Genomic DNA, 14,455 nt, shown 5'->3' with positions numbered 1-14,455 from the left:
TTTAATCACCATTCTATTATGAACCTTTCAGCCTTGTTTGTAGCATCAAATGTAGCATGATGGATGACTTTCTAAACAAATTAACTCGATGCTGGTGGGCAAGGCACGGGAGCGGCTGAGCTGTCAGGTTTTTGCCAGGCGTGGGGTCCGTGGTCTGGTCGGCGCGGCGCGTGTGTCCATGTGTGTCCATGCCTCACTCTAGCACGCTCTCTCTCTCTCTTTCTCCCTCTCTCTCTCTCTCTCTCCCTCTCTCTCTCTCTCTCTCTCTCTCTCTCTCTCTCTCTCTCTCTCTGTGGGCAGCAGCATAATGACAGCACTGGCGGAGCTGTGGAGAAGGAGCTAGCTGTGGGGGTGAGCAGGCTAGCCTGTGATTTAGAGGTTGGGCTCGCCTCGCTGCCTCACCAGGCCGTGCCACCACTCACTGCTGTCAGCATGCTGTTGTCATCTGGTCTGCATGGATAGATGAAAGGGGGGGCTACAGGGGGAGTGGGTGGTTCGGTCTGCTGGTCGGCTTAGTCTTCACATGCCATTAGAGTGTTACAATCAAGGCTACAGAGTTCTGCTAGGCTTCTGTTCGGATGTCTAGTTTGTGTGTGTGTGTGTGTGTGTGTGTGCGCGCGTGTGTGTGTATGTTGGTGTGTGTGTTTGTATGTGTGTCTGTTGGTGTAGGAAGAATTATCCATCATTGTGTATCTCACCCACATGTTTGCTTCTGAATCCCCTGGATGTTGATATGTGATCTGTGATTTCTGTATGTGTGTCTGTGTATTTGTATTGTGTTTGTTCCTGGGGTACTGGGAGTGGGGGATGGGTTTGTGTGAGTGAAACATTCTGCAGGGAACAATGTCTTTGCTTCTGTTGCACTGGGTATTTGTGTCATTTCAAAGTTCTGTGTGTGTGTGTGTGTGTGTGAGTGGAAGAAAGAAAGATCTGTCCATAATGAAACATCTCCTGCGTTCCTTTCCTCTGCACCCTTAGTGCTCCATGCCCTCGTGCGTCGTGGCGTTCCACGTGACGTGCGCCTTCGACCACGGCCTGGAGATGCACACCATCCTGGCCGAGAACGACGAAGTGCGCTTCAAGTCCTACTGCCTGGAGCACAGCTACAACACGGGCGCCACCTCGGCAGACCCCAGGTCCGAGCACCGGCCTGACATGCCCACGCAGGACCGGCAGAAGGCCAGCCAGCGCAAGCAGAAGCTGCAGGAGCTGGAGGACGAGTTCTACCGGCTGGTGGAGCCGCGGTCCGTGGCCGACAAGCTGGGCCTGCCCGACGCGCACGTGGACTTCCTGTACCAGTTCTGGAAGCTGCGGCGGAAGGCGAACTTCAACCAGCCGCTGGTGGTGGCCAAGCGCGACGAGGTGGACAACCTGGCGCAGCAGGAGCAAGACGTGCTCTACCGCCGACTCAAGCTCTTCACACACCTGAGGCAGGACCTGGAGAGGGTGAGTCAATTCCACACTCACACATACACTCTCTCACTCTCACTCACTCTCTCTCACACACACACATACACACACTGCCCTCACACACATGAACACAGAGGACCGCTGTTGGCTGAGGGTAGATAGGAGTGTGTTTTGTGTGTATAATTTACTGTATGTATGAGCCCTGTGAGTAAACCCTGACTGGCAGGATTTCCGCAGTGTCTTAAAAAGTCTTAAAGTCTAAAAGTTAATCTCAGTTTTAGGCCTTAAAAATTCTTAAATACGTCCAGATGTTGCATACTAGGTTCTAAATTACATTTAGTTAAGTCTTAAATATGTGCATTCATTTACCGCTTCTTCAGTCACTCTTTTCTGAGAAGTGCGTTGGCGGCATTCATAGTCGTGTGTTGTAATTCTTTCTGAAGAATCCGGGTGGTAGTAGTATGCTGCAATAAAGCTACCTTTTTTGTACTTGTTTTGGTCTTAAATTGAACTTGTGGAAACCTGTAGAAACCCTGGCCTGGCAAGGCACTTCACCATCTTCTTATATAGATTTTCTCCTTGAGCTACTGTTGGTTGATGACATGTCCTCATGCACTTGTGTGTAGGTGGATAAGGCATTAGGTTGACTGGCTTTTATTGTTGATCAGAGCAAGACGATTTGATTAAGATTAGTTTATTGTGCAGCAAGGTGTGGGTGAGAAACCTTAGTATATTTATGCATAACATATCGTTTCATGTGTATAATTTGTTGCAAAGACTTATGCTAACTACTCCACCCATTAACTGTTCTGTCCATGGTTATAGTTGCTATGCAGCATGATTATTGCATATGCATGTTAATTGGTGATTATTCAAAGGATTAATTAGTGATCTCTTTATGAGCATTTGGAATGCTTTCACATTTAAGGTGTCAAGAGTCTATTATCTTAAGACATGTTGCTTTTCTTGTGGAAAATGTCTGAAAATACTGGGGGAACTTGCAAATCAGTGATGTGATGCTGTCCATTACTGAGCCAGAAATGTGTCAAATTCTTGATTTACTTCAAATCTGTTAAATTATTTATTTTTATTTCATACACTCCCATTCCCATCAGGCCCCTAGTTTTAAGAGGGAATAGAGAAATCCCTAGCAGAAGTATGTGTTTCAAAGCCTGGAGTGCTGCCAACTTCTAAGGCACTGTATCTTGTGGGGGAAACACTGATAAAGTGTCCGCGGGAGAGAGTGACAGCGTGAGTGAGTTTCCCAAAGCTTGGCAGTAAATTTTAAGTATTCTCGCGTCTGCTCAGAATATTTGTCTGCATTAGCTATTAGTCTTGAAGGGTAATTCATGGTAAAGCCATAATAACTGTGTTCCCATTTGTTGTCGTCACCTTTGAGAAGCGGTCGAGTGCATCAGTGATGGGAAGTCCACTAAGTATCTGGCATGTGGTGTTTGTGCAATCACATTTACTAAATAGGGACTGATTGAACAACAGTAGGAGGACTGCCTCTTCAGCTGAGTAGTTCACTGCCGGTTAAATTAAGTTATTTTCCTGTTTTCTCTCAACCACTTCAGATTTGTTTATATATTGTTGCTTGGTCCTCTTTTTGTTTTTCTTCTTGGAAAAAATATTAATTACATTACTTAACCACAAAGTTGCACCTGACCCTTTTGCTGTTGTGACTCAGGACAGCGACAACAGAACTACATTGAACTACACTATTTCTTCTAGATTCCTTTTTTTCCCCAACATTGGACCTCCATAATGTCAATCACATTTTGGATGCACAGGTGATGTACCTTGCAGAGCTTGAACAAATCCCAGCCCTGTTAAAACCCAAGTGATGTGACGGGAATGTTGGAAAATTAACCTTCTAAAGAATATCTGGGTTCATTGAATTCAACATAGAATTTAAGAACCTTGAATTGATGCGGAACAGAATCTTATGTTATGTTCAAAAACCCACACCTTTAAGGGTTAACCATATAGATTCTGTGAGAATCCTAACAAAAGGAGGTACCTGCAGGTCACTCGCTTGCTCTGCTCTGAGTTAGCCTGTCTCCGGGTGTGCAAACATTGTTGGATTTGGCCAATGTCTGCCATCATATAAACATCTGTGTCCTGTCTGGTGAGCCTCCCTAGCGACAAAACCACCGCACCCAGAGGGCCAGCAACCTTGCTGCCACCAGCCACAAACTGAGAGCACGAGCAGTACTCTGGGTTTGCCAGATGACTGACACCCAAAGCAAGGCACTCAGCAGGTGCCATCACACCGGTGTGATGAGAATGTTGGAAAATGAATGTTCTAAAGAATATCTGGGTTCATCCAGAGCCATATAAAGGTACCTTTATATGGCTCTGGGTTCATCGAATTCAACATAGAATTTTAGAGCCTTATTGTTACGGAACGGAATCTTTTGTTAGAATGTTCAAAACTCAAAACATGTTGCTCCTGGGGGATTGTCCCCATAGTATATGCTATCGCTGTTATGAGTAGATGTAAGTGCTGCTTCGAGCCAGGCAGGAATGAAAAAGGATATGCGCCTAAAACGAGCATGTACGTGTGAGCGTACCAGCCAGAGAGCCGCTAGGCCGTAATCTCCACGACCTTGTTGCATCACAAAATGCTGATGATATCTCACCAGCCACCGATTCAGACATCAACGCCAGTCAGAACTAAGCTGCAGTTTACTCGAGATCATTCCAACCAGAGTGCCAGGCCACGTCATGCTGCATTGCTTGCCCCCGGTCAGAGCACGATGATGTCATTTGGCCGAGAGTAACCCCTGTGAGGTTTTCTATCGTCGCTGGTGTCACAGATTCCTTCGGTGCCAGTGCGTTTGCTTTGGTGCCAGTGTGTGTGCGTGTCGGAGGCTGGTTTGTGGATCATCAGAGAGCTAATTGAAACATTGAGCTGTGCCGCTGGAGCCCTTCTCGCACTGCGGACTGCATGAAGCATTCAACCACTGTTTACTTTCCTTTATCAGGCGCCGTTGAGGTTCTCCGGGAGCTGATGTGTCATGTTATCCAACCTGAGATGGGCCGTTTGTTCCTTGTTTCCTCTGTTTGCTCTGGAGTGTAGTAGATGTGTGGTCTTCGTTCTCTGCGATTTCAGTTGAGGGAGATGTCTCCCGTCTCGCCTCAGTGGACCCTGCTTTGCACAGTCTCCACCCCACTGCCTGGTGTCCAAGCCAGTCTTTGTGAAGGATTCCACCACAGCGCTTTTTCTGGATGGATTAAGGGCTCCTGTTTTAAGGGCTGTGAATGGAACAAATCTGGCAACGTTATCTCTTAAGCCCGAACAAAAGCACTTTCTCTCCCTTGTCTTCTATTACCCCCCTCCCCCCCCGCCCCACCCCCCCATCTTCCCTCTCCTCCACCATCCCCTTCTCAGTCTGTCTCCCTGTCACTCTTGTCACTTTCTCTCAGTGACTCTTTCCCTCTCCGTCAATCTGTCACTCCTCCCCTCTAACTCTGCCTTCCACCTTCGCTCTCACTCGCTCGCTTTCCTCATCTTCACGTTCCACCAGTCTGGAGCAGGAGGCTCTGAGAGATAGCAAGAGAGGGAGGCAGAGGGAGGCAGAGAGAGGGAGAGAGAGGGAGGCAGAGAGAGAGAGAGAGAGAGGATGAGCCTGAGCTGGAATCTTGAGATCGTAATGAGCCGTGGTGAGTCTCGGGTGTTGATGTGGATGTTCTGGGAGCATGTTGTAAGAGACACAGGCCGAGAGAGAGGAAGAGAGAGAGAGTGTGTGAGGGAGAAAGCGCCGGGTGCAGGGGGCCTGTGCTGCTGGTCACACCCCGTTAGACTCGCCGGCTTTGGGGTGCAGCTGGGCTGGAGCGCGACAGGGAGAAGGGATTGAGCAGGATTACCCCAACAAGGGAGAGGGGGAGAGTGAGCGAGAGAAGGAGGAGCAAGTAAGACACAATTTCAGTGCAGGGTTACCCCAACAAGGGAATGAGAGAGAGTGGAAGAGGGGGGAGGAGGAGGAGGAGCGCCGTGATTTCATTGGAGGGATGCCAGGCCCTGGCATGCGAGACCTGGATGCAGCTCTTACCCTGTACTTCTGCCTGCACCTCAGTCTTACCCAGGAGGGGAAGAGGGAAGCAAGTAAATGCTTCACTCTGCCAGCTGCTTTCCCTTCTGATCTTTGTGTACACGCGTATGTCTCCGTACAGCATTTGCAGAGAGAGCATGGGCTGCTTCTTCATCCACGCCTCTGTGTGTGCATGCATAAGTGTGTGTGTCTGCATGCGTGTCTGTGTGTGTGTGTGTGTGTGTGTGTGTGTGTGTGTACGTTTGAAAAGGCACCTTCAGAGCCCACTCTGCTCTGGCAGCACCCGTAGCGTGGGGCTGGTTGGCACGGTGCCCTGGCTGCTGCTGCCGCTGCCAAGCCCAGCTCAGCAGGTCGTGGCGGTGCAGAGGATGCCATGAGAACACTTATGAAAGCACATTATGGGGGGGGGGGGGGGGGGTGAGGGCGTGGTCCCTCGGCAACGGCCAACCCGGCGCTGGTTGGGATTGTCAGCGAGTTTTTGTTGGCTCCATGCGCTGATTATACAGAGACTGTCTTTCTTTTTGTCTTTTTTTCTTTCTTCTTTTTTTTTTTTTGGAGGTTTTGTTTTTCTTTTCCCCCCTCCTATGCTGCAGAGGCGCTTTGCGTTTTTGGAAATGATGCCTGTGCTGTGGTTAAAACCAAATGGGTTGGGTGGAGGGTGTGAGAGAGAGAGAGAGAGAGAGAGAGAGAGAGAGAGAATAAGACCAAGGAAGACGGAGAAGAGGGGGGGGAGGGGAAGGGAAGGAGTAGGAGAAATTAATGGGGAGAAATGTCATTGAGCTGTGCTGTCGAGTGTTTGCTTCTCCCTGCTGTGTCTCGCTGCTGTCCCCCCCCCCTGATTGATCTGGACGTGTTCGCCCCGGGGTCTGGCGTGGCTGAGCGACTGGCTCGGGGAGCCGTGGTGTTATGCAACCGCCGCCCTGGTTCACGCCGAGGGCGAAGGTTGAGGAGAATGACCCGTGCTGCCGGCCTGGGAGCAGAGTGCAGACGCTGGCAAGCTCAGCATCCCCCCCCCACACACACACACACACACACACACACACACACATACACACACACACACTCACAGCCTCTCATACAGACACAGACACACACACAGAAACACACACATTTACACTCTCAGGAACACACACACCCTCTCACTCTCACGCACACACGCTCACTCTCACACAGACAGACACACACACACACACCCCTCAGGGCTCTAATAGTTGTCCTCGCCTCTCTACAGGGGGGATTGGGCGGAGGGGGAGTTTAGTTGGGGCAGGAGGCCAGACTGGGGTCTGGTGTGGTGTGGCTGCTGGCTGTGGGGCCGGATGGCCCGCCCTGCTTGCCCGGCTTCAGCCTGGCTCCTGCTTCGTCTCGGGGCTTTAACCCTCGCCCTCGCCCTTCCTCTCGTTGAGCAGGACCCGGCAGAGAGGTTAGGAGACCATTACAACACGTTGCTCATGCCTCGTTTGTTATGGCAGTTCCTCTGTCCTCTCTGCCCTCTATAGCGCATCTCTCTCTATACATCCCAAACATCGTTTTCAGTATTTAATTCCCCTTCTCTTCTCTTTGTCTTTTTTTATGCCGTCAACTGAGTGAAATATGTTTTTTCTTATTCTGTCTTTCTTTCTTTCTTTTTTCTTTCTTTTTTCTCTCTCTCTCTCTGACTAAACCCTTCAGTTCCTCACTGATATTGGCCCTGACATTTATTCCTCCATTCCCTCATGTGTTCCAGTCCGGTCCAGCCGTGGCAAGGGGCAAGGGCAGGTCAGGCCTCGGTGCCCTCGCTCTCTCCCCAGTGCCCTGCTCCTCCTCAGGCCCTCTTTGTCCCCCCCCCCCCCCCCTGTCTGCGTTGGCCTCCGGGTGCTCCTCACTCACTTATCAATGGCCTCTGTGTCTTGGCGCCCCCGCGTCCATATCTCTGTTGGCCGGCGTAAAGGGAGGCGTCACGTCAGCTGCGGGCGAGCAAAGGCTGCCGTGTCGCCGCCGCACCGAGGCCAGGCCAGACCAGCCCAGCTCCCTTGTGATATCTCGGCGAAATGAATAGAAGGCAGAAGGGGGGGTGGGGGGCATAAATATTTATGCTGGCCACCGCCGCCGCCGCTGTATAATTTTTCGTATCGGCATATATTCTTTCACCGCCGGCAAATGCGGACGGGATACGTGGCGGTCAGATAAATAATTCAGGTCGCAAAAACCTTGAATTGAAAATGACTGACAAGTCAGAGAGGATGTCTCGGGCAGCCTGCAGTCCACCAAATATACTCACACACTCACGCTCACTCACTCACACAGTATGTACACACACACACACACACCAAAGTGAAAGCTTAGGGCTCACGTCCCATCCCTGCTGATGTTGTAGGGCAGGTTTCACCACTGTTTGGCCACTGACCTCCCAGCTTAAGAGGGGAAAGAAACACTGCTGCCACAATGTATCGTGTGTGTGTGTGTGTGTGTGCGTGCATGTGTGTGTGTGTCTGCACATTTGTTTTGACGGGGCAGGCCAGGCCAGTCCCTTGATGTCTGCTTGCCCTGGTCTCTCACACACTAACTCTGTTACACTCAGATGAGGCTGTGTGTGAATAAGTGATGAAGTGAACAAAGCACCCTGGAATTGACCTGGGGTTGGCCTTAAATATTTTACAGTGGGATTTCTTTGAGAACGTGGCACGCTGCTGAGGTACTTCAGCTGTGAAACGCAAGTCAGGCAGTAGAAGGGGCTCTCTCTTCACTCCCTTTCAGTAGGGTGCCTCTCAGGCATTAACCTTTTAGGTGTTGTTGTTGTTGTCGTTAGACTGTGTGTGTGTGTGTGTGTGTGTGTGTGTGTCTGTGTGGGACGCTTGCAACAGCACAGCATTTCAGCATCCATTGTTTGGTGTAGAGGTCCTATACTTGTCGCTCTCCTCTGTTCCTGAGGTTTGGCTTTACAGTAAGCTTGATGAAGTCAGTTGTTTTGGCATCAGCCTGTTTAGACCCAGAGGAAATGCCAGCCCTGGCTTGTACCACCACAGTGATGCCGCTCTAGACTGGTGTGGTGTAATGTTTACATTGAACTGGTATTGTCTGTGTCTGTGTCTGTCTGTGTGTGTGTGTGTGTGTGTGTGCATGCGTGTGTGTGTGAGGTCACCATGGGTTGACAGCATGGCAAGACATGTCTTTGTTTAGACAAGGGTGAAGTGTGTGTGTGTGTGTGTGTGTGTGTGAGCGCTTTTCCATAGAACTTGGGTGGAGGAGAACAACAACAGCGGCAGCTGTAATCGTGGCAGCAACGGTGTGGGCGGTGACTTTGTGTAGCAGGCAGCCCTCATGTTCTCACCCCCATCTCCCGTAAACCACCATCAGATACGCCGACATGCTTCCCAGACAAGCGCCGCTGTCAAAACATACCCAGCCGAGCCTGCGTCACACACCGCCTCCTTTACGTGTGTGTGTGTCTTAGTGTGTATCTTATCTGATGAGATTCTTCAACAGATTAGACGTTTTTTTTTCCCTCTCTGTCTTCCTCCATGCTCTTCTTCTTTCTTCATTTCTTCACTTCATTTCTCTTCTCCTCTCTTCCCTGTTTTTTTCGCCCTTACTCTTTTAAAGTGCTTTTGGCCCGTGTGTGTGTGTGTGTGTGTGTGTGTGTGTGTGTGTGTGTGTGTGGTGTACAGGACAGTTCTCCTTCCATCTCCTCACGTGTTGGGCTGTTTACACTCCCGCCACCTCTGTCGGCTTTCAGACACAGCACTGCCTCACGAGGCTCCATCCCAGATTTTCCATTAGGAACACCATGGACTAGTAGAGGAACGCATAAACACCCCCAGCCCTCAACACACATACACACACACACACTCCTCCTCCTCCTCCTACCCGGGCAGAAGGCTAAGAACACTGAATGTCTTTCCCCTCCCCTCTCTCATGTTTTGGAACATTTCTCCTCCACATTGTTAAAGTTTGTGGATTTTTCTCCTCTGCTCTAGGGGAGAAGCGTGAGTGGAGGAGGCAGCTCCCGTGGAGGGAGGGATAAGGGCCGCTGCACTGGGATGGGCTAGAGAGAGAGAGAGAGAGAGAGAGAGAGAGAAACAGACAGTGAGAGAGAGAGACAGACAGACAGACAGACAGACAGACACAGACAGTGAGAGAGAGACAGACACAGACAGTGAGAGAAAGACAGACACAGACAGTGAGAGAGAGACAGACAGACAGACAGAAAGAAAAAGCGAGAGAGAGTGTGAGGGGGAATGGCTTTGGCGGATCTGATAGATGAAGGCTGAGATAAAGCCAAGGATCGGGGGAGGAGGAGGAGGAGGACTCCATTGGACCTCCAGTGGCTCTGACAGTTTGACTCGATAAGGGATTGGGGGCTTGAGCTCTGGACACGCTGAGCAGTGGATTAGCTCCCGAATAAAGATCAGACGCCCAGGTTTCTCTCTTGGTCGTACCAGACCTGTGTGGTGAAAGCTGGTGTTAAACTCCAAAGATGCATGGGGTGCCAAAGCTGATACTTAACGCTCAGGATGCATGGGCTCCAAAGCTGATGTTAAACACCAAAGATATATGGAGCAGCAAAGCTAATGTTAAACACCAAAGATGTATGGAGCAGCAAAGCTAATGTTAAACACCAAAGATGTATGGAGCAGCAAAGCTAATGTTAAACACCAAAGATGTATGGAGCAGCAAAGCTGATGTTAAACACCGAAGATTTATGGGGTAGGAAGAACTGATTAACTGGTTAAACGCTAAAGATGCACAACCAACACCCCGACAACCATTTCTATCACCTCCTCTACTGTCTCCCTCCCCCTCCCCTCTCTCACTCGCTCCTTCTTCTCCTCCTTGGCCCTCAGACTCGTCTTACCAGCAACATGCAAAGGGTAAAACACCCCCACCCCCCAGAGGCGAGCGTGTGCAGAAGTGACTAGATTTGCGAGATGTGCGGTGCGTGCGAGTGCAGGGCTAGATTAGCGGCGATGCTGAGCTGAGGTGCAGGCAGACAGTCATCGGTCCCCTCCTGTTGCCGGGTGTGCGCCTGAGGAAGGAGGCTGCAGACTGAGCCACTGCTGCCTGACCCAGTTTCTGCGCCTCCTCCCCAGAGTGTGTGTGTGTGTGTGTGTCTGTCTATCTGTGTGTGTGTGTGTCTGTCTGTCTGTCTGTGTGTTTGTGTTTGAGAGAGCACGAGCGTGAGTGTGTGTGTGCATTTCTGTGTGTGTGTGTGTGTGTGTGTGTGTGTGTGTGTGTGTGTGTGTGTGTGTTTGATTGGATGGGGAGCATAGTTCTCCTTGAGGGGCTGATGCGATGCAGAGAATGGTTGTAATGAACCTGCTTGTCATTCCACTCTGTGTGTCTGTCAGACTGTGTGTGTGTGTGTTTGTGTGCACACTTGCATTTGTAATATGTGTGTGTCAGCCAGTGTGCGTGTTTCTCTGTAGCGTAGCACGCATAAGCAGCCCCCCCACATGCCTCTCAGTTCACCTTCTAGAAGCATCTGTTCTAATGCCCTCCTTCAGAGAGACGCTTTGGAATGTTTTTATCCATCAGCATGCCAACCACCTCTGCCCTCCCTCTGCCCACGTCACATAGCCCTCAGGCCCGTCTCCACGGACAACTTGTCCACACAGGAGCGGGAGAATGTGCCCGTCAGATGACAGCTTCTGGGCCTGGCACACTGGCACGGTCGGAGCACGTTAGCTGGGCATCTGCTGTCATCAGGTTCTAATTAAAGACACAGGTGCCTGGCATGATTGCAGAGGGCATGACGAGCGGGGTTACGCACCGGCCACGAGGAGCTCGGCATGAGAGAGAGAGAGAGAGAGAGAGCTAGAGAGAGCTAGAGAGAGAGCTAGAGAAAGAGAGAGGAGAGAGAGAGCTAGAGAGAGAGCTAGAGAAAGAGAGAGGAGAGAGTGAGAAAAGCAGGCATACACACTGGCCACGAGGAGCTCTGCATGGAGAGGGAAGAGGGGAGGGGTGAGGAGAGAGAGAGGGATAGAGAAAGAGACGAGCAGGGTTACACACCGACCACGAGAACCTCGGCATGGAGCAGAGGGGAGGATTGAGAACAGTCTGAGGGCCAAAGAGGAGAGAAAGAGAGGGATAGACAGAGAAAGGGGGGGGTGATAAGGATGGGTGTCAGAAATTCTTGATGCTTAGGAATAGAGCTGGCTAATGGGGAGCAGAGTATTCCAGAATTTTGTGGTGTTCCAGGGTATTCCAGAATTTTGTGGTGTTCCAGGGTATTCCAGAATATTGTGGTGTTCCAGGGTATTCCAGAATATTGTGGTGTTCAAGAGTATTCCAGAATATTGTGTTGTTTCATGTGGCGGTTTTAGGCAAGGGGGCAGGCGAATTCCTGGAAGTAGAAGAATCGACGTAGGCTGGAGGAACATATATGCTGTGCCGATATTGTAGCTTCTGTGTAATCCACATAAACACTACAAAGGCAAAACAGACTCCACTACCTCGTCCGTAACATTGGTTACCCGTAAGATGAATGGTTAGCTTGTTCGGTTAGAGGGAAGCTAGCTTTGACGTAATCTCTCTTCGTAGGGAGATAACCGTTTTGTTTGGATAAGAAGTTCAGTCCACCTTACTGTCTATGACGGTAACTCATAAGCAAAACCTAGCATACACGACCGTATGCTAAGGTAAAGCATTACACAGAGGCAACCTAATAATAATAAAAAAGTAAACCTAATTTTTTTTAAAAACGGCACTAATCATTTCAGAGGTTTTCGATGGATTGACCGTAGGTCGGAAAAGTGGAAAAAAGATTAGCTTCAAGGCTATAACTTTTTTGTTTTGTTGACTGTTTTTGAAGATGATCATGTATGGTAGCTTCAACATTAACACGACTTGGTGAGGATGATATTAATAATAATACATAAATAAATGTTTAACGTTGATGACTTTGAAGGCAAAGGAAGTGTGAGAAGAATTTCTGTGTATCTATCATATGAGTTACAAGATTCAGTTCGATGGCTAACGTCGCGAAGTTAAGTGTGAGTCTGCGCAGTACTGGGAGGACCAACTGAAAAATCGTTCTATTTGACTCAGTGCCCTCCCATTGAAAACGACGGAGTCTGTTCATCCATTTCTTTTACTGTCTATGGTTTTAGGGCCCGTTTACACATATCTAGATATTTGTATAAACTAGGGCTGTCAATCGATTAAAAAAAATAATCTAATTAATTACATACTCTGTGATTAATTAATCTAAATTAATCGCATATATAATTTTTGCTGTGAATGTATTTTAAATATTTAAATTTAAATTAATCATTGAATAATCAGCATTAGTGACATTAAAGTTCAAAAACTCTTTTATTATTATTTTCACTGTTCAAATAATTGGCATAACAATCTATGATATGACCTAATATGCTGAGGAAATAAATTCAAAGTGCTTCAAATTCAAATAAATTCAAAATAAAGTGCTTCGGGAAGAAGTTTTTTTTTACATACAAGGCATTTCAGGCCACAGATATAACCTAGGGGACACAATGAAAATAAATTAATACTTCCCTCAATGTCAACACTTATTTCTTTGCATTGATGTGCGACTATAGAGTTGATGAACTCCGGTGATATGCAAATTCCTTGCTGCAGACATTGCAGAGGACTTTATTTTCAACACTTTATTTTTTATCAACACCATCAGGCCGTTTTTTAAAAGTAAATCTTCCAATCAATGATCCAAGCAGCACGTTTTCTTCTCTCTCCTTCATTTTACAGTCCAATTTTTACTGACTAGAACGGCTCGGGGTCAAAGGTCATACGGAATCGATTAATCTGCACTAATTTTTTTAATCAGTCATTTTTTCTCAAATTAATTAATCGAAATTAATCAGTTATATTGACAGCCCTAGTATAAACGCATACTTTTGTATGCGTTTGACCCTTTCGTTTACACGTAAAACGATGACGTGTTCAATTGTGTCGTGTGTTAATTCGATTTCATATGTGCAGCAAAGATTCTAGAGCGGAGCTTTTGACGTGCAGTGCAGTGCCTGCCTGAAAATTTCACACAGACTGTAGCCTACACACCACACGTGATGTGCGATTATTTTTAACATTTCTCATACTATTTCGTGCTCACCTCACACAGGTTCACACAGCAACTGCCTGCTAACTTCTGAGTTAATTATAGAGTTGTTTAGTTGTTTACTTCATGTAGCTAAGTCTTGTCTTTTGACGCTAACATAGCCTAGGCTAGGCCTACTCAATGGATTATAACATGTTGGATTAAGTCATCTTCATTTACAAACCTAGAGGATGTACACGTATGTAGAATATAAGGTAGGCTATGTTTGTTATTCTGGCCCGCTGTGGCACGTCTTTTGGGTGTAAAACCAATGAGAGTGACATCCGTCATTCCAGCAAGCAGTGCAACATCTAACAGCGCATCAGTGTTTTCATTATTGACTTGGTTTAAGTGGCAATTGCTGGTGTTGATATAAAGCAGGCGTCGCCAACCTTTTTTCCTCCGAGAGCTACTTTGACAAAATGAACATGGGCGAGAGCTAATGTTTATAGGCTATTAGTAGCATGTAATCTGTGCCCTCTTTCCTCACTTTATACTGTACTAAGAGAAAGTAGTTCTACCTCGTCCTCGGTCCACATGTATGTTGCTTTATGAGTTGCTTTTTGCCATATTTCCCTTCGGTTTAATCAGCCCAAAACGCGTAGCCTTCTGTACATTTTAAATGTACCTAAGTTTATTTTCGGATATGCGTTGAACTTTGACTGGGATAGCGCAATCTGTTGGCCTGGCGTGTTACAGACGCCGATTTGTGTAAAGTGAACCGTGAGATGTTGGTAGGCTTTTGCACATTTTAATCGATGCTTGCCACGATATAACATAACTGACAACTCATCTCCATCTCATATTGTATATTGTTGGCCTATCATAGCCTACTCTGTTGTGCATGTAATTTCAGCCAAACTGATAAACTAGCACTGGTAAACCAACGTGTCTTTCTCCTTGCCATTAGGCTAATTGAGGTGAGGGAGGGCGAGCA

At 48.1% G+C, this 14,455-nt stretch overlaps 1 protein-coding gene across 2 annotated transcripts in view; it reads left to right on the top strand.

Moving 5' to 3' along the window:
- jade2 (jade family PHD finger 2) overlaps nt 1-14,455 on the top strand; it is an 80,858-nt gene that overhangs the window by 44,542 nt on the left and 21,861 nt on the right. For both annotated transcript variants that reach the window (XM_076273948.1, XM_076273949.1), the window contains exon 9: nt 979-1,446. In XM_076273948.1, the coding sequence (XP_076130063.1) occupies nt 979-1,446 (468 nt within the window). The remainder of the gene's footprint in view (nt 1-978; nt 1,447-14,455) is intronic.

Source organism: Alosa pseudoharengus, unplaced genomic scaffold (assembly GCF_046254945.1).
Source record: "Alosa pseudoharengus isolate Yale_2024_CS ecotype anadromous, Long Island Sound unplaced genomic scaffold, YU_APseudo_1.1 YU_APseudo_1.1_scf_8, whole genome shotgun sequence".
Taxonomy (NCBI): domain Eukaryota; kingdom Metazoa; phylum Chordata; class Actinopteri; order Clupeiformes; family Clupeidae; genus Alosa; species Alosa pseudoharengus.
The sequence above is the reverse complement of the archived record's forward strand: the minus strand, read 5'-3'. Positions and strand labels throughout refer to the sequence as shown.